Source organism: Amblyomma mixtum, chromosome 8, assembly GCF_055824585.1.
Source record: "Amblyomma mixtum isolate Tamu chromosome 8, ASM5582458v1, whole genome shotgun sequence".
Lineage (NCBI taxonomy): Eukaryota > Metazoa > Arthropoda > Arachnida > Ixodida > Ixodidae > Amblyomma > Amblyomma mixtum.
Genome location: NC_143019.1, coordinates 85,871,806 through 85,897,522, shown reverse-complemented (window position 1 = coordinate 85,897,522; position 25,717 = coordinate 85,871,806). Strand labels below are relative to the sequence as shown.

General features: G+C 46.6%; 1 protein-coding gene and 1 pseudogene across 1 annotated transcript in view; one reads left to right on the top strand and one right to left on the bottom strand.

Moving 5' to 3' along the window:
* Window positions 1–23,215, top strand: part of LOC149333284 (cytochrome P450 2U1-like) — a 59,833-nt gene extending 36,618 nt beyond the window's left edge. The window contains exons 5-8 of the mRNA XM_089557697.1: window positions 790–905; window positions 10,640–10,898; window positions 18,700–18,890; window positions 23,025–23,215. Of these exons, the coding sequence (XP_089413823.1) occupies window positions 790–905; window positions 10,640–10,898; window positions 18,700–18,890; window positions 23,025–23,215 (757 nt within the window). The remainder of the gene's footprint in view (window positions 1–789; window positions 906–10,639; window positions 10,899–18,699; window positions 18,891–23,024) is intronic.
* LOC149333285 (uncharacterized) lies at window positions 13,866–15,986 on the bottom strand (annotated as a pseudogene).
* Window positions 23,216–25,717: the final 2,502 nt, after the last annotated feature.

Genomic DNA, 25,717 nt, shown 5'->3' with positions numbered 1-25,717 from the left:
CTAATAAGCAGGGTACAAGTTTTTTATTCCCTTCATCCCTTTTTTTATTCCCTTTTTATGCCCTCCTCGCAACATTCCTTTTCTGTTGCGGAATAAATTTCAATTTCAATTTCAATCGCACAAAACTGAGAGTGATAACTTCAAGGCTAACAAAACGAAACAATCTGCAAGGCTGATGAACAGCGATATTCGTCAGGCAAGGCCAATGAATTGAACCAGCGCACTTCTGTTGACCTTATAGGCTTGAGGAATCTCTTATTATTTAAAATAGCGAAATGTCCGGATAATTATGCTCTGTACAAACACTCCCTTTATAATATATTCCTCCCTTTAGAATAGTCGAATAAATACGTTCCAAGGGTGCCTAGCAGAATTCTGATGCTCCTTCCAAAAGTTGTATTCTTTAAACGGCGAGTATCTAAGCGTTCATTTTAATTCGGTGAAAACAACAGTGTTTTCCTTACTGAAGACATAAAACTACGCAGGAGCCAGGACACAGAAAATATCCTGAGTCCTGTCTCCTGCGTAGTTTTATTTCTTCAGAATGCCTTACCAACTTGCCTCTCCTCACACACTTCCTTCCTTGCCGAACGCTTTTTAATCGTGTGAATTTGTCCCCTGTGCATGAATTATTAACAGAAACGCTCCATCGATGCTACAGTGCTCTCTGCTTTTTGAATGCTATTACTAGTTTTATTACTAGATTGAATGTCCAAAGAATTCTGGTAGTGGGGTGAGTTACTGGTTTGGCTCAATCCCTGTCCATATCTAGGAATGTTCTCTTCGCAGGAACCAGATCAAAGATCACCTGGCAGCCACATCTGAAAAGACCGATCGTGAATTTATTCGAACTTACTTGAAGGAGATAGAAGAAGCAAATGGAGATCCGAACCCGGCGTTTCAATGTAAGCTTTGTTATTCGTGTCTGTTTGCGGCCCAAAACTTCATTCAATTCCTACAGCAGCGATACGCTTTCAAGGCAATATAGTGAATATTTCTGCAATGAGAATGTTCTTATTCTACAAGCTGCTGTGCATCAGTGGACGCCGGCTCGATCCTAACCGCGCTGATCGCATTTCAATGCAAGGGAAATGCTATAGGCCCGTGTACTGTGCGATGTCAATGTAGGTTAAAGAACCTGAGGTGGTCGAAGTTTTCCCGAGCTCTCCACTACGGCATACCGCATAGTCTGAGTCACTTTACGACGTTAAACTCCACTTAACCTATAGCCGTGACACAAAGTCCTACCCCGGCATCGTGTAACCGTGGTGCGCAAAAATTGCCAGGTGCCCAGAGGTGCATGCTCCGGAGAGCACTCTTGCATCATCCAGGTCCGGAATGTGCCCCTTTTGGAGCACCCTGTCGTAAATGTACGCCCGGACCTGTACCGGCCTCCCTCCAGGCCCGCAAGTCTGCCAATCCGCTGCGATATCCCGCGATTCTACACGCATTCAGGCGCAGACCACACCTTCTTCGCAGAAGGTGGGGTATCTAGAACTGTCGTCTCAGACGAGGGCCGGACTAAGTAAGGGGTTGAGTAGACAGAGTGTGAGAAGAATCAGCACTAGGGAAATGCCGCCTCCGCCTGAGGTTTGCCATTAATGACCACGATCGCCGAAGCCTTTAACTCGACCATAGCGTAATTTTTCGCATAATTCTTTTTGAGTTGGCTTATTCGCCAGGCTCACCCTTGCACGATAATCTCAGCGCTGTCAGTAACAAGTGGCCGATGCTTGGATGCTTGGGCAGGTGTGGACGAGATAGCATACGTCTCTTCTCTTGAGAGATGTAGAATTCTTAGTGAAGCGTGAGATATCGTTCGCAAGCACACTGCCAGCTTTAAATACTTGCAGCATAACGACAGGATACGAGCGTTCGTGTCTGCTTTGTGCGGTGTGCTTTTATTTCGGATTCTATTTTGGCCCACCGGCAAAAGGCACAATTTAATCAGCAACAGAAGTGCACTATGAAATGGGGCTCATGTTTTCACTCATAGTTCGTGTTCAATTATTTTCCCTTGACGGTTTTTTGGCGGAATGGAAGACAGCTTTTCGAAAATAGGTTTTACGCGAGTGAAGTGATATTCCCCCTTCCTGGCAGCCAGGCATATTCTTGTTTTATAATTTTCATTATTTGTTTTTGCAATGCTGTTTGTTTTTATCTATTTCCATCATATTCCAGGTATATACTCATGAATATTTTTACTCCAGCATAATTACGCATTGGTCTGTGATTTAATTATTACATGTTGCCAAGCCAAGATTACTATAGCGCGTAAAAGTAAAACAAATTTAGTCTTTGTAGCTGTGGTTTTCATTACTTTTCATTACAGCATTCTGCGGACAGAACATGTACGATTACTGAATTCTTCTGTGTTTGTTTATGAAGGTTTGACGTCCTAAAGTGGCTCAGGCTATGAGGGTTGCCGTAGCGAAGGTCGCCGGTAAATTGCAGTGACAACGTGCAGTGACAACGCACAGCAAACACGGGCCTCTAGCATTTCGCCTCCACGAAAATGCGAGCGCCGCGGCAGAGATCGAACCCGCGTCTTTCAGGTCAGGAGCCGAGCGCCGTAACCACGGAGCCACTGCGGCAGTTGATTACTGAACTCTGTGAATGTGATAGTTGTAAGAGCGCATCACGATTTCTGTTAATTTTTGGGTAGATACTATAACTTTGCAGCTAATGTGTGAAAGGAGTCCGTTGTCGTTAATACGTTGACGTTCGGCGAAGAATAAGCAACCGGTGAACAAAGAATAACTGAATTTAATACTGGGTAAAAGAGAGCTTACAAAAAGGGTCGTTGAGTACAAGGTTCGTTTTGCGACTGACGCTTTCGCTGTTTCGTCGCTCCCCCGGTCTCGGCCGCCAGACACCTTCCCTCTCGCCACTCGAGGGCTCCGGTGTTGAGCCACGCTTTCTAGGGAGAGGCGGCTGGCGGGGCGCAGGGGGACGGGGGGGGGGGGGAGGTCCCGTCCTCGAAGGGCGCAGAGGGTCGTAAATTAGTCCAAATATTTCCGCAAAAGCGGGGAATCGGTCCTCGAGGTCGACGCACGGAGAACTGTGTTCTACGAAACATAGCGTTCACAACACATTCCCGCCTGAAATGGCACTGACATTTCACAGACACACGCACTTCACAAGCTTTATCGGATAGAGCAGTTGAACCGGACGACGCATGGTTGCTCCTCCGGGAAGTCGCACGGTGCACGACCTAACTCGGCCGTCACGCCCTGGAAAGGTCGCGTCGACGATTGCCATCTTCCAGAGCTGTCTTGGCTGAAGAGATTCTTTAAGCAGCACAAGATCCCCTCCCTGTAGATTCCGAGTGGGGTTCTTTTGGTGAGCCTGTGATGTTTGCAATTCCTTTAAATACTCATTCATCCACTGCCGCCAGAATCCTCGAAGGAGTCGAACTCTGTTCGTGAAGATTTGCCGTAGAGTCGCACCAGTAATGGCATTCAGTTCGACGTACGGAACATCTGGCAGTGAGGTGAGCCTTCTGCCGGTGAGAAACGAGGCTGGGCACAGTGGCTGAGGTTCGTTCGCTTCGGTGTGTACGTGCGTGAGTGGACGAGAATTGAGGATGGCTTCCACCTCTGTGAGCTTGTGGTGAGCTGTTCAAAACTAAGACAGCTTGTTCCCAGCGTTTTCTTTAAGGTTTTCTTTGTCAGGCCGACAAGTCGTTCGTATAAGCCTCCCCACCATGGCGCGCGTTCCACTATAAATTCCACTCAACTCGGGTGTTCGCGAAGTAGTTTTTGACTTCGTCATTTCTGATAATGCTCCAAAAGTAGCCAGGTTCTTGCTTGCCTTCTTAAAGGTAAGTGCATTATCACTGTATACAGTATGCGGCATACCTCGTCGGGCGATAAATCGGCGAAAAGCCAAAAGAAAGGAGAGTGTAGACATATCACTCACCAATTCAAGGTGGAGCGCTCGGGTGACGCCACAAGTGAACAAAGCGATGTAACGCTTTGACGCACCGTTCCCCTTGATAAGTAAAGGACCGGTGAAGTCAACTCCAGTCACTTGAAACGGATGAGCCTCTGTTATTCTGTCCTTTGGAAGTGGCGCGCAGACCTCGTTGGCTGGTTGTGCGTGGTAGCGCTGACAGATAACGCACTCCTTGACTATTTTCTTTACAAGCTGTCTTGCGCCGATCACCCAGAATTTTTCTCTGAGTTGAGTCAGAGTATCGCGGATACCCCCATGCAGCACTTGTCGGTGGCATTGTTTAGCAATAAGCTTGGACAAGTCACTGTGTTTAGGCGGAATGAAAGGGTGTTTGCTGGCATAAGTCAGTTGGCTCTGCTGAAGCCTTCCGTGCACTCTAAGAACACCGTGACTGTCGAGCTGCAAGGACAGATTCTTTAGCGGTGACTCTGATGGGATTCTCCGGCTCTTTCGTACGCACTCCACTTCGTTGGCAAATCTAGTGCCTTGCTCATGAAGTATCCAGTATTTCTCTGCCCTATTCAGCTCCTCCGATGTCAGTGGTCCGGATTCACTTTTCTGGCGTCTTGCTTTCGCGAAAAATCGCAGCACCCAGGCGGTCACTCTAGTCAAGCGTGAGAAGGAACTGAAACATTGTATTTCCGTAAAGGCATCCGCAACTGGTGTAGCTGCGGCAGCGGGTAGTGCCTTCGTTTCCCTTCTTCGCTCCAGCCCCCCCTCGGTGAATGTAGGCGCGATTCCGCTCTGAGGCCAGTGGCATTCCTCCATGCAGATCCATCGTGGACCCGTCCACCAAAGCTCGTTCCTTGACAGCTTCTGTGCGGGTAGACCGCGGATAAGGAGATCTGCAGGATTCTCCCTTCCTGGGCAATACCTCCAAGTAAATTCTCCAGTCATTCTTCGAATATCGACCACGCGGTTGCGTACAAACGGCTGCCAGCGATCGGCGTTCCCATGAATCCATTGTAATGCGATGGTTGAATCTGTCCACAAATAGACATTTTGGGGAGGTTCTTCTAGGTGGTCGAGAATGTAGCGGGCCAATCGCGCAGCCAGAAGGCATGCCATTAGCTCCAGTCTGTCTAGGGTAAGCTCCTTAATTGGAGCGACCTTAGATTTGCTAATTAGTATTGTCGCGCTACCATCCTCGCCATCTGTCGTCAGGTAGGCGACCGCTCCATAGGCAACTGAGCTCTCATCCGCAAAAATGTGCAGACTGGTCGTTCCGTCACTGCCGGCCTTTGCCTTGTAGTATCGCGGCACTTTGATCTCCGGGAGGTAAGACAGTTTGTCAACCCAATTTGACCACTCCGCTGCAATTCCTTCGGGCAAGGCATCATCCCATTCGATATTCAGGCGCCAAAGCTGTTGAAATAGCACCTTCGCTCGTACGATGAAAGGGTATAGCCACCCTAGGGGATCATAAATCCGTGCGGTAGTTTGCAGGATGGATCGTTTGGTGGGTGGTTCTGTCGTGGAGATTCTATCGGTGCAGGGGCAGAATGTTAATATGTCGGTACTTGGTTCCCACGTGAGTCCTAACACCCAGCGGCTTGGCTTCCTTCGAGTCTTGTACAAATCTCTGACACAGCTGTTCACTATTCGATGCCCATTTGTGCAGCTCCATCGAGGCCGCTCCGAAAATTGCGTTTGACTCATTGTAGAGATTCAATGCGGCCTGTTCGTTTTCGGCGCCCATCAGTATGTCGTCGACATAAAGGCTCCGCTGCAGCCGCTTTGCAGTGATCGGGTACTGTGGCTCTATGTTCTTTAAGTGGTGTTGGAGAGTGGCAGAGAGCAAGAACGGACTGGCAGTCGTCCCGAATGGAACTCGTTTCATGCGCCACGTCAGGATTGGCGGAAGTTGGTCACCTAGCTCACGCATCGTCTCATACCACAAGAAACGCAGGGCGTCTCTGTCCTCAGGTCTCACTGAGATCTGTAAGAACGCCTGCTCGATATCCGCTACGAGAGCTATTTTATGTCTGCGGAAGTTAAGCAACATGCCTACAAGATCAGCCGTTAAATTTGGACCACTTTCCAGGTTGTCATTCAGAAATTTTGCTGACCTGTTATGAGACGAGGCGTCAAAAACAACACGCAGCTTGTGCTTGTCGCGGATAACCGCCTGATGCGGCATGTGATATACAGTGTTTGCGCCACGGTCGTTCGTTTCGACGGGTTCTGCCATATCCAGTGCGCTGTACCGTCTTTTAGCCGCATCATAATCACTCAGTAGATCTGGAGATTTCTGTAGGGGTCTTGTCAGCTGGTGTAGGCGTCTAAGAGCAACTTCTTTGTTATCCTCTAAATCCGTAACAGGCTTCCATGGAAGGCCTACCTCATAACGACCTTCCTTCAGCTGTACCATGTCCTCAAAAAACTCCACAACCACATTTGTTCCGTTCTTTTGCTCATTGTCATTTATCCCAATAGATTCTAATGTCCAGAATTTCGTCAATATGTCAGTTGTGCTTCTTTCTGTGACCGACGTTCTCAGGGCGACCGTTTTCATGCAATAGGGTCCTTCGTCTATGCCTTGAACTGGTCCTTGAATGGTCCAGCCAACAGCGGTTTCAATTGCTCTAAGTTTTCCGTCGATCTTTGTGGATCGCCCGGTCGTTAGCTCCCAAACGTGATCGGATTCTATGAGAAGCCCAATATCTTTAGGCCCTCCGTCGTGGCAAAAATCGGCGGGTTCATAGCCGAGCGTTCTTAGCCTGTCCGTCACTGCCACAGGTGGTTTTGGGATATGCGGATCGCAAATGATGTCTGTCTCCAGAACCTCCAGTTTGCAAGTTTTCCCCTTTTTAGTTTTTACCTTCACCATTACTCGTTAAACAGTTTTTCTTCTTGGTGGCCACCAGACCCCGACGGTTAGCATTTCTTCTCCGAGAAATCTGCATCCTAGTCTTTTCGACGCATCAGATGTTATGTACGAACGTTGGCTTCCGCCATCGAAAAGGACTCCCAGTTGCGTCCAGGTGTTTTGGACACCGCAGTTCACTGTCGCTGTTTGAAGTAAGATGGTTCTCCTGGGAGCGGATTCGGATCCTGCCGCCGACGTTTCGAGGCTAACCTGTGCGTTTGTGACTCTATTAGCTGCTTCCTTCTTGCGAGCTACCGAGTACGATGGGTCACATGTTGCAGTAGCGTGTCTCTTCCCGCACTTCATGCATTTTATGTACACATTACAATATCTTGAACGATGCCCTTTCCGTGTACATTTAAAGCATCTTCCTGCCGCTTGTAGGAGTTGCTTCTTTTCCTCTATGCTTTTTTGTGCATCACATTCATGCGTCTGATGCTCGTCAGCCTTACAAAAGAAACAAGTTTCCTTCGTTGCATTTTGGTGCAGGGTTGCAGCGGTTGAAAAGGGCTTATTCAATTTTTTGGCAGACGTCCTCGTTTGATCTTTTCGGTTGTCTTTACAGCTTTTCGTGATGTCCATGCTCCTTAATGCAGCCAGATTTTCTCGACTTTCCACTTCGATTTTCAGAAAGGAAAGAAGGCGTGAAAAGGACGTCACAGTATCTTTTTCAGTTTCGTTCGATCTTTCCGAAGCGTCGTCGGTCGTTGAATCCTCGCTTTCGTCCAAGGAGGTAGTTTCGATGACGCACTGATGTCTGTAGTCGAGAAGGATGTCCGTTGGCAATGCTCGTTGCACGATTGGCATCAGAAGTGAGCTGTATGAATCCTGCTTTCGGCCCAGTGTCTCCAAGCCCTTGATGTGCGCAGCCAGCGTATCGTACAGGCGGCGAAGCCCGCGTACGTCGTCCGAAGAGCGAACTGGTTGTAAATCAATTAGCTTCTTCATGTGCTCTTGTATCAGGAGCTCTTCGTTGCCAAAGCGCTTCTTGAGGAGCTCTACAGCGTCGCTGTAGCATCGTGCGGTGGGTGCAAGTCCGGCGAGTGCAGCGGCGGCGTCACCTGCGACCGAAGCCCTCAGGTAGTGGAACTTGTCGACAGATGACAGTTCTTCGTTCTTGTCGACGACTTGTTCGAATACTTCCCAGAAGGGCTGCCAGTCGTGTCGCCTTCCGCTGAATATCGTGAGCTCCAGCTTCGGTAGTTTGACCCTGATCTTCGAAATCGTCGTTGTCTGGGCGCCGTTGTTCTCGCGCTGAGTCGTTGATGGTGTTCCAGTCGGTGGATTTCCAGTGGAGATACACTGTTGAAGCTTTGCCAAGACGGTTACGATGCGATCGTTGTATTCGAAAATCTGTTCGTACTCAGTCTCAGCCTGTTCATCATCCAGTGACTCCTCGAATTGACTGTTTGCAGCATTGAGCTCAGCATGGAGAGACATTAGCCGAGCGTGCAAGATCCCAGCATCGCTCTGCGTTAGCTGTTCTAGCCGCTTGAGGCATTCGTTGGTAAGTTTCGTTACTTGAGTACGCAGTACCTTTCGTTTTTTTCAGAGGCGCTCCATCGTTGAACCAGTATCGTTGTGGATCACCGGAAGTATTTCAGTTAACCAGAGGATGAGACGACTTCATGTAGCAGCGTTGGGTAGACTACTTGTGCGTTGCGATGAAAGGCCACAATAAGGCGAATATCCACGGTTCGTTGTTCAGACTTTCTTCTCTTCACTTCCCGTCCCGGGTTTCGGCACCAAATGTATGTTTTTTGTCGTTAATACGTTGACGTTCGGCGAAGAATAAGCAACCGGTGAACAAAGAATAACTGAATTTAATATTGGGTAAAATGGAACTTACAAAAAGGTTCGTTGAGTACAAGGTTCGTTTTGCGACTGACGCTTTCGATGTTGTCTCGTCGCTCCCCCGGTCTCGGCCGCCAGACACCTTCCCTCTCGCCACTCGAGGGCTCCAGTGTTGAGCGACGCTCTCCAGGGAGAGGCGGCTGGCGGGGCGCAGGGGGACGGGGGGTCCCCTCCCCGAAGGGCGCAGAGGGTCGTAAGTTAGTCCAAATGTTTCCGCAAAAGCGGGGAATCGGTCCTCGAGGTCGACGCACGGAAAACTGTGTTCTACGAAACATGACGTTCACAACATCCGTTGCAGCTTTGCGGTCTCCACGTGATAGCGCCTAATTTTGTTCCACTTTTATGAATGTCGCGTCGCAGCGCATCATGTTATTTGAGACTGGTGTGACTTAATGAAGCATAGCTGCTACTTGCGGCCTCCAGTGCACTAAGCTATTTTTGAGTCCATTTTTTTAACAACAGGCGCTATTGATCGTATTATGAGAGCACTGCTATTGCCCGCCGTATGAGTTAGATAAAAAGTTTTTAAATTAGCAGCCCTGCTCTTGATTAGCTATTCTTGCGAGCCTTTTTGAGATACTCTCCATTTCATTATGCCATCTTTAAGACGATGTTGCTGCTCTTCAACATGAAGACGTGGAAAACGAGCCCAGCCCACAAGCTTGCATGCAAAGGCTCGAAAACAATTTTTCGTTTTCTCTACCGCTTGAGGATCAGTGTGCTTTGTGTTCTGCCATTGTTGCATCTTGGACGTGCAAAGCCAGAACTTCCGCCTTCTGCACAGTGATAACACCTGTCTCCATGACGTTTCGTCCATGTTTAGCACGCTTGAGCTTTACAACTGTCATTGGAAAAGGGTTGCGAAGACCCTTGAAGCTGGGTGCTGGAGACAGGCTGGATTCTTCAATGCTTGGCCTCAAAATTAGTATTCACAGCAGTGTGTTTTTGGATCATTCGGATGGAGGCGATGGCTCGAATTCTAACGCACTACTCAGCAGTCTACTGAATATCTCTGGGAAGGTTTCCATTGTCAACTCCCAAACAGAAGGAAAAAGCAAGGGGCACTGTTCCGGTCACCTACCTCAGCGAGGGGACGTTGGCAGGGCCAAGTCAGAACGTTTCTCTCAACCCACGTTGAAAACCTAAAGCCAGAAGACACTTTCAAAATTGCCGAATCTAACTACTTGGTTGAAGTACCACCGAGCGTTGTCGCCTCCTCTGTCCTGTCCAGTTCTTGCAGTTCTGCACCTCATGGTGTACCACCAATTGGCCTAGAACTACATCCTTCTAGGCTCGACAATTACATTGTGCATCCAAAGACTCATTGCTATAGTAGACACTTCGTCAGAAATAACAGTTCAGCATTCATGGTGAGGGCAAAATAAACAATTTTTAGAATTTTGGCGTGCCAAACAAGAGTAATAAGTTTCATTATAACCATGCACGACTGATGCTTAACGTTTGTGAACCTACATGTTCACGGCGAGAGTTAATAAAACAAAGGCCTAATCGCTGTTAGCCACCGTGGTTGCCCTGTGGTTATTGTGATCGGCTGCTGGGCCGAAAGACGCGGGTTCGATTCCGGGCGCGGCGGTCGCATTTCGATATAGGTGCGACCCATGTACTAGAGGCCCATGTACTGCGTTATATCAGTGCCCGTTAAAGAATCCAGGAAGTCGAAATTTCCGAAGGCCCCCGCTACGAAGTATAGCCCGAGTAGCTTTGGAACGTTCAACTCCATAAGAAAGACCAAACCTAATCGTAGCCATTTCTGATAACTTTTTCATCCATCTTCCATAAAAAAAATCACTTTTTCTCCTTGCAATTTTGCAGACTGAGTCGCGATTGCTTTTGAATGTAGCGCTCCTCAACTTCGAGGTCGCGTTTGCAGATGGTTCACTCGACGACTGGGCTAAAGCAGTTTCGGTTGGTATAATGTGGTGTCTGATTTCTTTGCAGACCGGTATCTGGTAGGGAATATTGTTGCCTTAATTATTGGCGGCGTATTTGGCACGACCCGCTCTATAGTAGCGCACATGGTTATGTGCGCGGCCCACCGACATGACATTCAAGGCAGAGTGCGGCAAGAAATCGACGAAGTAATAGGTCCCAGTAGAACACCCAGGTGGGAAGACCGAAAAAGAATGCCGTTCACAATGGCCTGCATCTGGGAGATGGAACGATGGAATAAGACCACCGGTTTTGACCTGGCACGCACGTGAGTATGGCCCAATCTACCCTAACACTTAGGAGTACCTCGCTATACACGAGCAGGAACCTAGAGAAAAGACAACGAAATAAATTGCGAGAACCATTGCGAGCAATGAAATGCTTAGTGGGACATTTCAAATATCGACATATATTGCAGCGTAGATTGGAGTCCAAAGACTTAAGAACTGGAAAACGATTCGCTAATAAATCAAGAGAAAAACAAACATCGAGTGAGTGATGTAATTGCTTGAGGATTTGGCCAGACATAGTAATAAAAAGCCTGCTTGAGAGTAGATGGCGGAAGATTGTAAACTGGTGACTTGTGACTGAAATACTGGTAGAAGGCGGTCAGACCTGGCGCAAGGCTGGTTTTTTCGAAGATCAGTGATTTAGCCTTTCTTTCCTGCAGCCGGCTCCATGAGATGGTTGTAACGATAAAATCAAGTACGGCATAAACAACGGCAATTGCCAGAAGTTCGTGAATTAGGTTGCATTGGTTGTATATCTTCAAGAACAGTGGTGCACTTTTGAGGAACACCAAAACCGAATGAGTGCGCAAAGTACAGCGCGAACTGGCAATTGATTTTAAATGGAGCAGCATTCTTTCTTTTTTTGCAGGGGTTAGACATGTGCCTCCTGTCGGACACAAAACATCAAATAAAAAAAAAGCAGAAGAAATGGAAATGAGGAAAAATGCAGGCGAAAGAATCTAGGAGATGCAATACACAACGGAACAAATATCTCGGTAGCCTTAGCAATTCCACTTCTTTTGCTGACAACCATGACGACACGTCGCTGATGCACTTGGCTGCGCCTACTGATTTGATTTCGAAGGCTTCGGCTATTTCCCTTGCTGTTTTGTTGCTTGCATGGAATAAGAAAACTTCTTTCAAATAGTGGCATGCATTTTTTGCATCGCTTAGAACGTGACAAGAAGAGGCCAACATTCCTCGGTGAGTGACGGATTGATAGTTCCTGGCATGCTGACCAAGTCTTTTGTTTTTGGAGCGGTAGTATTGTCCAGCGTACTAAATAGCACAAGACAGCGCTATGCAGTATACAACACCTGTGTCACATTCAACATGCTTGCTCTCATGCTTGCTTCTACTGGACTGGGCTCTGGGGACACTGCCACGATTTTTGATTTCTGCGCAAAACTCGACAGATCTTTGCAATTAGCAAACAAAACAAAATAAATAAACAAAACATTTGGTAAGCATGCCAAAACCTGTCGGTCCTTCGCTCACCCAGTAAAGCTGGCCTCTGATTGAAATCGCTGAGACGAATGCATGCGACTGCATTCGTCTCACCATGATGCAACACTAAAACTAAAATGAAAATAGTCGAAGGCCTCGAAATGAAATCAACAGGGGTTGACAAGTGCATAAGCATTGTGTCGTTGTCGCCGTCAGCAAAAGGAATAGAATTCCGTAGGCTATCCAGATTAGTTCCGTTGTGTAGACCTGCTGGCTGTGTTGGTTCAATTTTTTACTGTTTTCTTTTTCCTTGGATCCTTTTTGTGTCCCACCGGTGGCACATGTGCAGCACATGTAAAAGTATGGATCCTTCTCCATTAAAAATCAGTTGTCAGTTAGCGTTCTGTGTAGTGTCTCATTTCTGTTCTGGTGTTCGTTAAAACTGTAGGGCGGTACTTTAAGGGCTAATAGCCGATGCAGGAAAGCGATATCACTGCTTTGTAAACACTTCTCAGCACCAAGCGGCTGCAAAAGTTTGATGGAGTAAAGCAAAAGCTTCATTACTTATAGATGAGCGGATAGTTTTTCTCACGAAAAAATCTGAGCAAACCGGGTTCTTAGCTATTACCGTCACTTGATTATTTCTCGCGACTAGGCAATAAGCATACTTCTAACAAAGGACGCTTTAAGGTGTACATTCTACTTTCAATCAGAGATTGCCTTTTTTCACTAGTCAATATTTAAAATATTATTCTCTCACGAGTACGATGACGAGATAGGCATAAGTCCATGAATAGACACTAAATAGTAGACACCACAGCACATTGGCGCCTGTCCTTCATCTCCTCGTCTTTTTGTATGTGCACTTATAGCGCAATGTCTTCTTCAAAAATACAAAAGCAACGAACCCGGCAACACACTTTATTGAAGTAGTGAAAACCAATCGTCGCATTTTACACGTGACTTCAGTCCTATGATAGGCACTCCATAATCATCCCAAAAAAGCCTTTGAAAATAGGCGCACTCAGATACAGCCATTTCTCTCCCTAGCCGCCGCTCCAGTGCCGCGGTAAATACGAAGAAAAACATAGTTGAGGAAAAAGGCAAAGTGACGCACTTCAATAAATGGAAACAACTGAGATCAAAGATCTCATTTTTTTTTTTTGTAGGTACCGGAAACTCTGAATACTCCTCTGAAGTAAAATCATCACTCAGTAACTTTATGGAGGCCCGCAGCAAAATGTACATGAAAGTGGGCAACTGAGTTTTGAATATTGAGAAAGAGTATTACTTACATGCTCAACAGATAATAGTGAAAACACCGGTTCACTGGACATGTTCACTGTTGATGCTCACGGCGCATGTTTACTGCACATGTTCACTATCCATCCGAAACTCTACCGCCAAAGTTAAATCTCTTGGACTCAAAATTGCCGAATTAGACCAAAAAATTTGCGCACGTTAATAACCAACCATCTCAATACATTTGAAGGATCGCCACGTTAATAGCACAGAACGCATCACGATGCATATTCTACACCTATGAGCAACGTGCATATGTTCGAAAGACGCTAGAAAATATTCTTTCATTCTTTGTTTCAGGCAGAGTTGTTTTATCATATTTATTAGCTCGTGTCGGCAAACTGTATTTGTTAATTCAAGCTTGTATTTGGCGCGGAAATCTGGTATTAAAGATAACAAATGGCTCTTGACAAAATAATTTGCTTTTCATTGTTGTTATAAGAAAGAAAGACATAAGACCTTTATTCGACTATAATTTACAAGCAGAGCATGTCGACCGCCTGGGCGGCCAGAAGTCACTGTTCTTCCTCCCCTCAGCGCCAAGCCAGTCGAGCTAGGTGGTGATGGATAGAGAACCGGGTTGGGGGGGGTTGGAACCCGACTTCTGAGAAGCCGTGCAATAGAAGAGGCCGTGGGCCAGGTCAACATAGATACAGGGGCAGTTGAGACCGGAAGGGTTCGTTCCATAGCGATAGAGAATGAGGTGAGACGTGGTGATGACTGCATTCATCTAGATGTGCCGAAGAAGGCGAGCCTCCGGCACCGTGAGTGATTTATGAGGGGTAGGGTAAATGCGTTTGTCAAGGTGGAGCTCGAGGTAGACCTCTTTTACGGTGCGGCGAAGGGTGAGTTTCCCACCGTCCTCCGAGGGCTAGGGCCAGTGCATCAGCGGTGCCAAGAAAAGTGTGTCGCGGGCGAGCTGATGGGCCAGCTCATTGCCGTCAATTCCTGAATGCCCAGGGACCCAGCGGAGGAAAACGATGAAAGGCTGCAGGGCGGAGACCGCTCGTGCGACCTCCTGTTGGAGGGAAGTGGTTAGGGTGCGTTTCTGTATGTTCTGTATAGCGGCTTGTGAGGAGGAATAGACTGTGTACTCTTGGAGAGAGGGAAAGCGGACAAATGACTGGAGGACATGCGCAATGGTGAGTACCTCGAGGGACAATGCGTTCGGAGAGCGTAGATACGGCCCGGTGGTGTGGGTTTCAGGAACGAGGGGGTGGGGACGGTACAGGGCGTAGCCGCAGGAACCTCGAGGAGCCACGAAAGAGGCATCCTTGTAGGCTACACCCTGGGTTTCAAAGAGAGGGGAATGGTGCTGCGCGGCCGCATGACGACGGCCGGCGTGCAAGACGGGGGACACGTTGGTCGGGAGGGGCAGGATACGAAGATTGGGAGCCGGGGTGGGAGTAGGCAAGGTAAACGAAGAGATTGGAATAGGCGAGATGCCCGCTTGAGTCAATAACCACTGTCCCTGACAGGTAAGGGAAAGCCGGGCAAGCTGTGAGTCACTATGGAGAGTGAGAAGAGAATGGATAGGATGGAAGAGGCCTACGGCAAATAGCTTAGCGGTAGAGGTAGTGGTAGGGAGGTTGAAAGCTGCCTTGTAGAGGCCCACAAGGGAAGTCTCGAGAGCGTTAAATTGAGTCTGAGTGAAGGAAGCGTAGGGTGCAAAGTACAAGGCCTTGTTGAGGGCCAGCGCGTGGGTAACTCGGCACGCATGAGCCTCGTGGAGACCTGAGCGTCGAGTGACCACGCGCCGCAGGAAGTGAGTTACCGAGTGGCAGGTGGTGACAGCATTGTGGAGGGCTTGCACATTCCTGGCCGCATGCAAAGGGAAGCCAAGAGCTTTGCACCGGGTGCCGACAGGAATGGGAGAGCTAGAAAGAAGGAGAGAGACGAAGTGGTTGTGCGAGCGCTGGTAGGAGGAATAGTTGAGAAGGAGAAGCTCGGATATCTCAGGAGCAGGGGAGAGGCCAGCGGTGGTGAGAAAGGAGTCGGCGAGATCTAAGCCACGTTGCAGGGGGGCCTGTACGTGAGCAGGAGAGCCAGACGAACACTAGAGAGTGATGTCATCCGCGAAAAAAAAAATGTGATGCAGGTCGGGAATTGCAGCTAGCTGTGAGGCGAGATGGGCCATAGCGAGATTGAAAAGGGTAAGAGAGAGGAGATTGCATTGAGGAGTGGCACGGGTGAGGTCGTGTGGGTCGGACAGATGGGTGCCTACTCGAAAGCGAGCCGCACGTTGGGAGAGGAAATAACGGATATAAGAATACATGCGGGAGCCACACTCCAAGGAGGCGAGTTGAAAAAGGATGCGTTCGTGGCAAACACCGTCGAAGGCCTTGCGACATCGACGGTCACAAGTGCGTGAACTTGAGTGGGAGTAGGTGACAGGAAGGTGTGCTGGAGAATCAGAAACATGTCTTGAGCATAGACGTGGCCTCGGAAGCCAGTTAGAGAATGGGGGAAGAATTCCCTGGCCTCAAGAAAATTAGAGAGGCGAGTCAGAGCCATTCGCTCAAGGGTCTTACCAATGCACGACGTAATTTAGATTGGGCGTAGGTTACAGAGGGAGGTTTTCCCTGCTTTGGAATCATAGAAATGAGAGATGAGGTCAGGAGCTCGGCAGGCAGCCGCTGTCCCAGTCCTGATTGTAGGTTTGAAGGAGGAATTCTTTGCCGCAGTCAGGAAGAAGTGTGGTGTACGTAGTGGCATTCTCACCGGGAACAGAGCGTCCATCATTAGCAGCCAGAGCCGATTCGATCTCCCGGAGAGTGAAAGGGTGGTCCAGATCGAAGTTAGGTCCGCGCGAGTACACCGGGCAGGAGGGTGCCAGAGGGGGCGGGAGGGGGGGGGGGGCTAGAAATTAGGCGGGACAAAAGGAGAGCCAGTTTAACAAGGGGTAATGTGGAGTTTGAATTACCCCGTATTTACAAAGTATATTTGTTGTGGTTGCTTTAGCACCAATGTTCGATACATAGCGTAATTTATTTTTGTTTATTACGGATGCCAGGAATCAAAACAGACTTCTTAAGTAAGATCGAGCTCAATATTTCTTGGTGGGAACAGCCGAAGTAACAAAACGCAGACACAGAAAGGAACACACATAACGTAGACGAAGCTGACTGTCAACTAAAATTTTATTGGAAAACCCGCACTTTTTGTTTCCTTGTCAAAAAGATCTTGATTTTATCTCCCGTGGGGTTCGTTCAAGAAGGAATTTCTTTTCTTGATAGAGAGATTGATGGTGTACTAATGCACCGCTGTCCTGTTTCCGGTATCGCCAATGCCTCAAGGATCTCACGTGTCACTTGGTCTGCATACCTTTTCATGACTTGAACTTCATGCAACTTGGGCTCACACTTGCGCACTTTTTTGCCTTTTTTGTTTTCTTTACAATCTCTACAATGCAGGGCTAGATTGCTGCTTGGGGCACCTGATAGCGATGATGCATGTTCTCTTATCCTATCATTAAGGCACCTTCCCGTCTGCCCTATATATTCTTTGCCACAGGCCAGAGGGATATTATAAACCACACCTTTAACACACTCGCTGAATCTTGTTCGGTGTGCGATCTGGTATTGCTGCTTCTTTTGCCTGTTTACTCGAGCACACATGCTCATTGCCTTGTTCGGTGCAGAGCAACCAACCCGGATCCCGTGCCTCTTGCCAATCTTCATGAGGTTGTGGTTCAATCCATGAACATGTTCATGAATTGACCCATCCATGAGCATGACCTATCCATGACCCATCCATGAATCCATGGGTGGGTCATGGATTGACCCACAACCTCATGAAGATAGGCAAGAAGCACGGGGTCCGGGTTGTTTGCTCTGCACCGAACAAGGCAATGAGCATGTGTGCTCGAGTCAACAGGCAAAAGAAGCAGCAATACCAGATCGCACACCGAACAAGATTCAGCGAGTGTGTTAAAGGTGTGGTTTATAATATCCCTCTGGCCTGTGGCAAACAATATATACGGCAGACGGGAAGGTGCCTTAATGATAGGATAAGACAACATGCATCATCGTTATCAGGTGCCCCAAGCAGCAATCTAGCCCTGCATTGTAGAGATTGTAAAGAAAACAAAAAAGGCAAAGAGTGCGCAAGTGTAAGCCCAAGTTGCATGAAGTTCAAGTCATGAAAAAGTATGCAGACCAAGTGACACGTGAGATCCTTGAGGCATGGCGATACGGGAAAAAGGACAGCGGTGCGTTAGTAAACCATCAATCTCTCTATCAAGAAAAGAAATTTCCTTCTTGAACGAACCCCACGGGAGATAAAATCAAGATCTTTTTGACAAGGAAACAAAAAGCGCGGGTTTTCCAATAAAATTTTAGTTGACAGTCAGCTTCGTCTACGTTCTGTGTGTTCCTTTCTGTGTCTGCGTTTTGTTACTTCGGCTGTTCCCACCAAGAAGTATGAACCAACAAGCTCAGTTTTCTACTCTTTTAGAGCTCAATATTTGTGCGCCGCATATTAATTACAGATGTCATGGTAGCGTTGCACGACTTGAATACTATGGGAAGCACGTTACCCCCAAGAAAAACGTTACAAAAGTAAGTTGGTATCCGAATAAGTCTCGTAATGAACTTCAGAAAACGTGTAGTAAGTGTCAACGTTTCATCATCCGAATATTTAACTTAAAACATTTATTGGTATCACTAAAATCAGGCGGAAATAAGTACTGTGTTCCCGAAATTGTGGCACCTGCTTATTTTGTCTTCTAAAGCTTTAATCAGCGGCTGATAGACTTGTTTTTTTTTCCACAGTGCAATATGCGTGTTGCGTTGAAGCCCCGGAGCCAACGGGTAACCACCGGCGTTGAGATGGTTGTAAGCTTTCGCCTGGCTAGGCGCATGGTGATTCGGGGCGAAATGCCTGAAAAATAGGTCTATGTCCCCACCCTGTGTAAAATCACCTTGCGCCTTGGCGTTCTTACACAGTGCAGTCAGTGCGCCATTAAACGTTAGCATAATCATCATCATTATGAGTAACCTTGTCACTTGCACATTTTTGGGGATAGTAGATGTCAGGCTAGGATGCACTAGAATTTTTTTGTTCTTTTAAACAAAGTAGTTTAAAGTAAAACACAAATTGAACTCGTGAAAAAAAAAGTAATTGCGCCCTCTGTTTCAACTGCTTGAATAAGGAAACCATTGCTCCACTTCTTGAGTTTGGTGGCAATGTATAAAATGCTTCGGCCTTACTAAACCATTTTCTGGATGTCTGAAGTAGGGCAGAGTTATTCCGGGCTCATTCTTCTACGTATCTAACGCGTTTTTCGGAATTTCATTTCTCCAATGGCAGGAGTAGCCATGATCTGTCAGTGGACAACTTCTTCATACCCAAAGGCACTGTAGTGATTTTCAACCTTTGGGCCGTCAACAACAATCCTTCGGTGTGGAAAAACCCTCACCTTTTTGACCCAAATCGATATTTGACGGAGGACGGGACTCTCATCCGCAAAAAGCCAGAGGACCATGTAGCATTTTCCGTAGGTGAGTAACGTGTTGGTGTGAAAGTGTAAACACAACACTGTGCACTGTCTTTCATCTTAAGCTTAGACCAGACATGTAGAATTCGCGGCAAGCTTGAAGGTTGTGTTCGCAGATATATTAAATATACAATGGGAAAATAAGGAGGAAAGATCACCGCTTCAGCAATACTCTTGTAGTGTAGTTGAACCATGAATAAAGAACCCCTGTCAATAGCAAACAGATCGGCACCTAGGAATGATGATGTATGCGTAAGTAGTCAAATATGAACCAAACAATAATGTACTTATAAAAAGATCGTAGACATTAACGCATTGTAAGAAATTAATCTCCGCAAAAACTGCGGTGAGGAAATGACAGTTCTTCAGCTAAGCAGGGTTAATTTACGGACTAGTATAATGCAATATTTCTATGAGCAATTTTGAACATGCATGCGTTGTGACATCATATCTGTTCTTAAGCTGCCAGACGTGTAGTGGCTCGTAGTGATTCAGCCCGGACAATGGGAAAAGTTGATGCGAAAGCTCTTTGCAGACAACACTTCGAAAAGAAATAGAAAACTATTCACCTTACACATCGGACAGTCGGGGAACAATGGTGCGCGCACCTAAGAACAAAAGACAACTGCATTTGCTCTTCGTGATTTTACAGATTAAATCTAAAACATTATTAGCAATAGCATACCTGTGGTTAAGGAAGTATTTGGAAACATGTGTGGCTGCCTTGTTGAAGCCATAGTTGCTGAAGAACACAAAATAGAAGGTAATGTTTTGTCTCGAGTGAGCTGCGCATGCCTGACATGTGCATCGTGGGCATTTTGGACACGCACTACGGCACACTAAACGGTAGGCTGCATTGCTTCAGCCGAGTGGTTTGGCGGGGAGTCTGCAGGCTTATTTGTTTTGAGGGCACTTGTATGCGCACTCCTCGAGTGTGAGCGGGGGTGTGTTCCTGTGTGAACTCTTTGTATGGTAGAGAGGAGGAGGAGGTAGACGACGAAAGGCAGGGAGGTAGTGTAACCGGGTCACTGGGCTAGTGGACACTACACTAACGCGGTGAGGATGCGACAGCGTCCACCTTCTATTTGAGGCAGCTATGCGCTTTGGCTTTTCTCGAAGCGACTGGAAGGTTCAGACCATTAATTTTGAAGAATAGAGCGGCGCATAACTAGCCCGATGGGTCAGTGGACACCTAAATCGCGCTTTCAGGTATATGGCGGTAGCGTGTCCACCCGCAAAAAAAGGTCTTTTCCCATGATATTTTGTTCTTACAATGATAAACTACTGTAGCCAGCCATTTTTTTTCGGTTTGCCAGGAAAACTACGCGTATCGCGCAGAAAACTACGCGGTCGTGGTGAAGAGAGTAGGGTCATCACACCCCGTCATCAACCCGGCATTTTTACGTGCACAAGTAGAACGTGCACGTGCTTGTAAAAATACCCCGTTATAAGCCGCGGCCGAAGCCGACCAAGTCGCGCAACAAGCATGGGCAAGCATCCGCAGGTAAACCGTACTTATAAGTGGCTCCTGAAACACCAGCACTGCCTAGAGGAAAGAGCGAGTACCTCTACTTTCTCCTTCGTCTTTCCCCTTCTGTGCCGCTCACTTCTGGGCTATAAAAGCTTTGAGATTTTCGGATGTTATCTGGTATCCTGTATTATGGGAACAGTGTTTGTTGGGGGATTTGCGCGTCCTACAGTTGCCACTCTTTGCTCATGCGAGGCTTCTGGCCTTAGCATGTGCCATTTTAACAGAATCTGTTTGGTGTAGTTAGTTAGAAGCGCTGCATTACTATGGTTCTTGTGACTCTTGGCCACCCATAAGTGTTCGCTTTCCTTCAGTAGCCTTGTGTCGATCAAGAAAAAGCACGGAGTTCATCGATATTTGCGAAGATTCCTCAGTAATGCAATGAAACGCGGTCTCTGACTACGCGTGTTCCCTAAACTGCTTTTCAGGAAGGAGTATTGAGGTCAAGGCTTTTGCAATGTGCTTTGGGAGCGGTGCTCTAGATATTTCGCTTCGAAACCGGAATGGCTGTGGGACACGTATAACACACAGTTTTACCAATTAATTCAGGTGGCTCAAAAACCTATCGGGTACTATATGCTACAGTTTGCTCACTACTTGTTTTCGGATCTTATAACTTTGTATTACAGAAATACTGCCTTTATTGCAGCGCTCCTTCTCGTTTTAATTCGGCTGAACTGCCAGTAACGTTTCTGGTTTGCTAAACCCTATCAGATGCGATTTTTCATTAACATCAAAAAAGATACTCTTCTGCCTAAACAGCACACTCAGTGGTCAAGAAAAACACTGTATTAATTTTGCAGTGCAAAATACCGTTGAGAAATATTTTGCAGTGATGTGCGGAGATATCAAGCAAACGGACATTTATGATCTAAATAACAAGATCTAAATGCAAGGACTTGTCACCTGAACTGCCGAGGTATCATGGAATCGGTTTTTATTTTTAAAATGCATATTAGACTTGAAACTGCGAAATAAATAATGCTAAAACTGTGCCACAAGCTGTGTTCTCAAAAAACGACCAGCGACGTGCTGCCCATTTCATTTCGTCGGTTATTATTTACTGCTTTCTGCTGAGCCAAAACAAAGAAATCACTTCTAATTGCAGCATACTTTCAGTGACAGTTATGGTCTCTCTCTTTACACAGTGGTGTTTTAAGCGCCTTAAATGGCAAACCCAATTCATAGCGCGATTTTTGACGCCAATTAAAAATAATTATTTTTTTATATTGTGCACGGATCAACATTCGCAGCGATTTGAGAGTCATTCAGTTATTGCTCTGTCATGCTTACGCCGAAGACTTCTAGAATCAGTACGGGCAGATCCTTAAGTATTCTGGCCTAACTAGATTGTACTACTTCTGATTTCTTTATGCCATGTTTCATATTTATCGTTTTTACTCTCATAACAGATGCTTTTAGACAATAAACAGGCTCCTTGCGCTAGTCACTAAAATTTAAAGATTTTAATTTCAGCTCAGTGTAAATTTAACTGGGAGTGTTAACCAAGCCTCTCAAACGAGTGCCAAATTTTCAGAGAAACAAGGCATTGATCATCCGCGTATTTGGCACTGCTACCCTCCAGATGAGAGAAACAGCGTCGCTATTCTTACGGGCTTATTGGCCCCCTAATTGGTTGTAGATGTTACTTCCCATCAAGCTTTCGCGTGGTCTCTTTTCGTCATCACGTCGCGGTACTTATATGACCACATCGCCGCTATTTATGCTAGTAATAAGACTCCTTTTTTACGCAGGAGAGGTCAAATAAGACATTGTATTTGGCATAATGTTTTGAACTTCAGTGTTGTCATGATTGTGATCTTCCGCCAAATATCCCTTCAGAAATGCTTCAATACAAGCATTTTAGGCCTTAGCCCTGCCCAGGTTTTAATAAATATTACTTTAATAAACTCCTTGTATGAATCTGCCGTGTACTTTGAAAACAACACTCATACCAGTAAAATCTAGTATAACCTGCCTACACCACGCACATGCACAGAATGCCCACTCGAATTTAAAACTGTGACGACTAACATGCTACTGTGTCCTCTGTACAATTCTTAACTGCGAGTTTATTAGCTTTATATTCATCATTTTTCATTGCACTTTTTGTGGTATGAATGAAGCACTGTTTGTCCGTTATTGTGTAATCGTATTTATTGCCAATTTTTCCCAGTCTCCTTCGACATGTATGCGTACATCCTTTCTCAAATATCTACAACTATAATGGTTTGCCCCGAATTCATGCAGCGAGGCTCTCGCCGCCCCGGTGCAAGCCCTAATGTCAGGCGGAGCGCTATGAAGAGCCTCTCACCTTGAACTCCTATGGAATCTGCCAAAGCATAACATTAAAAAGATGTACAGATATCCATAGTGCAAATAAGCAATTACATAACTGAACAATAAGACAATACTGGACCTTTTTCTGAGGACCGCTCTCTATCAAAACAACGGGCCTGTCAGCTGGCAACGAAAGTAACGTAGCGTACGTTCTCATACTTTGAAATGGAGCATTGCAGAATTGCTATTTTTGGCCCAGACAAGCCGATTACTTCATTATCTAGGAGCACCACCACGCCAGGCTGATGTCATTTTTTTTTTTTTACGCAGGGAAGAGGTCTTGCCCGGGAGAAGCGTTCGCCCTCATGGAGATCTTCTTAATGATCACCTTCCTTCTGCAGAGATATGATGTTGCCCTTGGTCAACCACTCGATTTCGACGTAGCCGACAAAAATGCTGCTGTTGGCAGACTTGAGCATGTCAAGCTTACGTTCATGCCACGCTGTGCAAGCAAGAAGTGAACTGGGAAATGCCACGTCTCTGATTATCGCTTCCCCATATGATTGTAATCCGGAGGTGTGAGGTCGGCGCGTCACTGCCCTTTTTTTTTGCCTCACGTGTAGCAGTGTGATATGAACCTGCGTCAGTCATGTCAAGAGTTATGCTCGCGAATATGTGCTATTGGCAGTCTAGAAAACGCAAGGAAGTCAAAATTTTTACTAAACCCACTTCTATGGCCACTTTGTCGAATCGCGGAAGCAGCTTTTTTTTCCACTGAGAATCTGCGAAGCGAAATATCGTGGAGCCGCGTTTCAGAAGATATTTTTTTCCAGGCACTATTAATCAAGGCAAGAGATCATTTCCTGATGTCGCCTAATGCTCCATGGAGAATCGGTTCCACGCATTGATATCTGAATTGTAACATGTCGTGCCGTTGTCAAGGTTTGAGAGTGCGTTTTTTTTTTCATCTTACTTTGGTGGGATTGTACATTCTTCATTTTGGGACTAGAGCAGTGTATGAAACATTATGTCATTTCCTCTGTAATAAAGCCTTCGCCCGATGCAGGATTATGTATGAAATGAATAAAATAAATGCATGTGGAACGAACGAAAATTACAGTTTTCTCACTATCGAGTGTTGTACTCTCGTAATGTAATGCACTAAGTGTACAAAATATGCCAAGACAACCTGTACTCGATGATAACCGAAGTCTTCCACGGGGTATCAGTCAGGCAATTAATCTCCTGGAACGGCATCCTCGTTCTTCCGCTGTTATATTGCGATCGGTAGCAAAATTAGTATACCTTGCTGCTTTCGCTACAAGCCGAATGCCCACCTCCAACCGCTTTTTTCTCAGCTTGACAACGTGCTGTCCGCGAGTCACTTCGGGTTCACTACGCTCCGCGTTGTTCGGCCGGTGCTCTTTCATTTGCGGGGCAGTAGGCTCAGCACCCTTCACTGGTTTCGCTTCATGACGCACAGTAGTCCCCTCGAGTTCGTATTCGGCCTTGCTGAAAAGTTGGGCCCTTCTTGCATGCCTTCGTAGCTTTTTCTGCATAAATAAAGTTGGTATTATTTTCTTAGCCGCGATTTCGTTTCATCGTCGTCATCATCATCATCATCATCACTACCCTGACTAAGCCCACTAGAGGACAAGGGCCCCTCTCATGTCTCTCCAACTAACCCTGTTCCTTGCCAGGTGCGGCTTCTGTATCCCCGCATACTTCTTAAACTCATTCTCTCTCCTAACTTTCTGCCGCCGCCTGCTACAGTTGCCCCCTCGTGGAATGCACTCTGTTACCCTTAAAGACCAGCGGTTATCTTGCCTTCGCATTAAATGCTTTGGCGCAAGCCTATTTCTTCCTCTTAATTTCAAGTAGGATGTCAGTAACCAGCTTCTGTTCACTCACAGACTCCGACCGCTTCCCTTCTCTTAACGTTCGACCTATCATTTTTTTCCATAGCCAGCCGCGTTGTTCTCAAATTAACCTGAACCCTCTTCACTAGCTTCCACATTTCTATCTCAGGTGAGTGCCTGTTAGATACAGTTGTTGTATCCTTTTCTCTTGAGGGATACTGCCATTGGTATACCTGATATCGGCATTGGTGTACCTTAAAGGCATTCGGCTAGACTTCACGCCCACGGCTGCTGCAGCGTATATGTCAAGCATTTTAAAACGCAGAATGAACTGATCAGAGATGACCAGGAATGCTTTCTGTCTTAGTAAGTGCTCGGAGCCCCTTGCAGCACAGCGTATGACATTGAGGTTATCACCAAGCATTCTGAGGTGCCAGGAAAGAAGATGTGAGCTGGCGTTACTTTAATCTCGCTCTGGCATGGTCGCTTTGAGAGTTTCTTGAAATCTGAAATTTTCCTTGTGGTAAACCAAGGCGAAATTAAACTTTGTATCGCGGCGAGCAGGTAGCCAAGCGGGAATCTGGCCCTTATTGAAACATTTAGAATTATCCTTCCGAACGGTACACCCCTGCCAAACGATATGTAAAATGTTGTCACGCTGTAGTCACAGCAGTCCAGCGGTCAGGAAGAAAGCAACAAGATTTGCAACCAAAGCTGTTTATTTGGGCTGACTTGCGCCCGCAAAAGCACTAAATAGCATGGCAGCGGCGTAAACAACTACCATGCTTGTCAGTCGTTGAACTACGAATTCTCGCCGCTCGCGGCATCGCTCTTTTCAAAGCCGGCAAGGAAACTTCGAGATAACCGGTCAAGATCATCTACAGTAGTCTGGAAAAACGTAGATTCTCCTCTTCATGGCTGTGATCAATCTAGATTACACTGGTCGCTTCTCGCCTCACGACCAAAATTGATAACACCCCTTTCCTGTGGCCTTGAGCGCGAACGAACGGACACTACAATGATACGTGAGATTACCCCCCTCCCAAAGACGCGTGACATGGATGCTTCAAAAATGAAAATAAACGAGAATGCAAACTTCAAGTCCTTTCGCGTTCATAATATGGTTTAAGGCGTACGACATGTACGACTTCCGCGCGTGTGCGT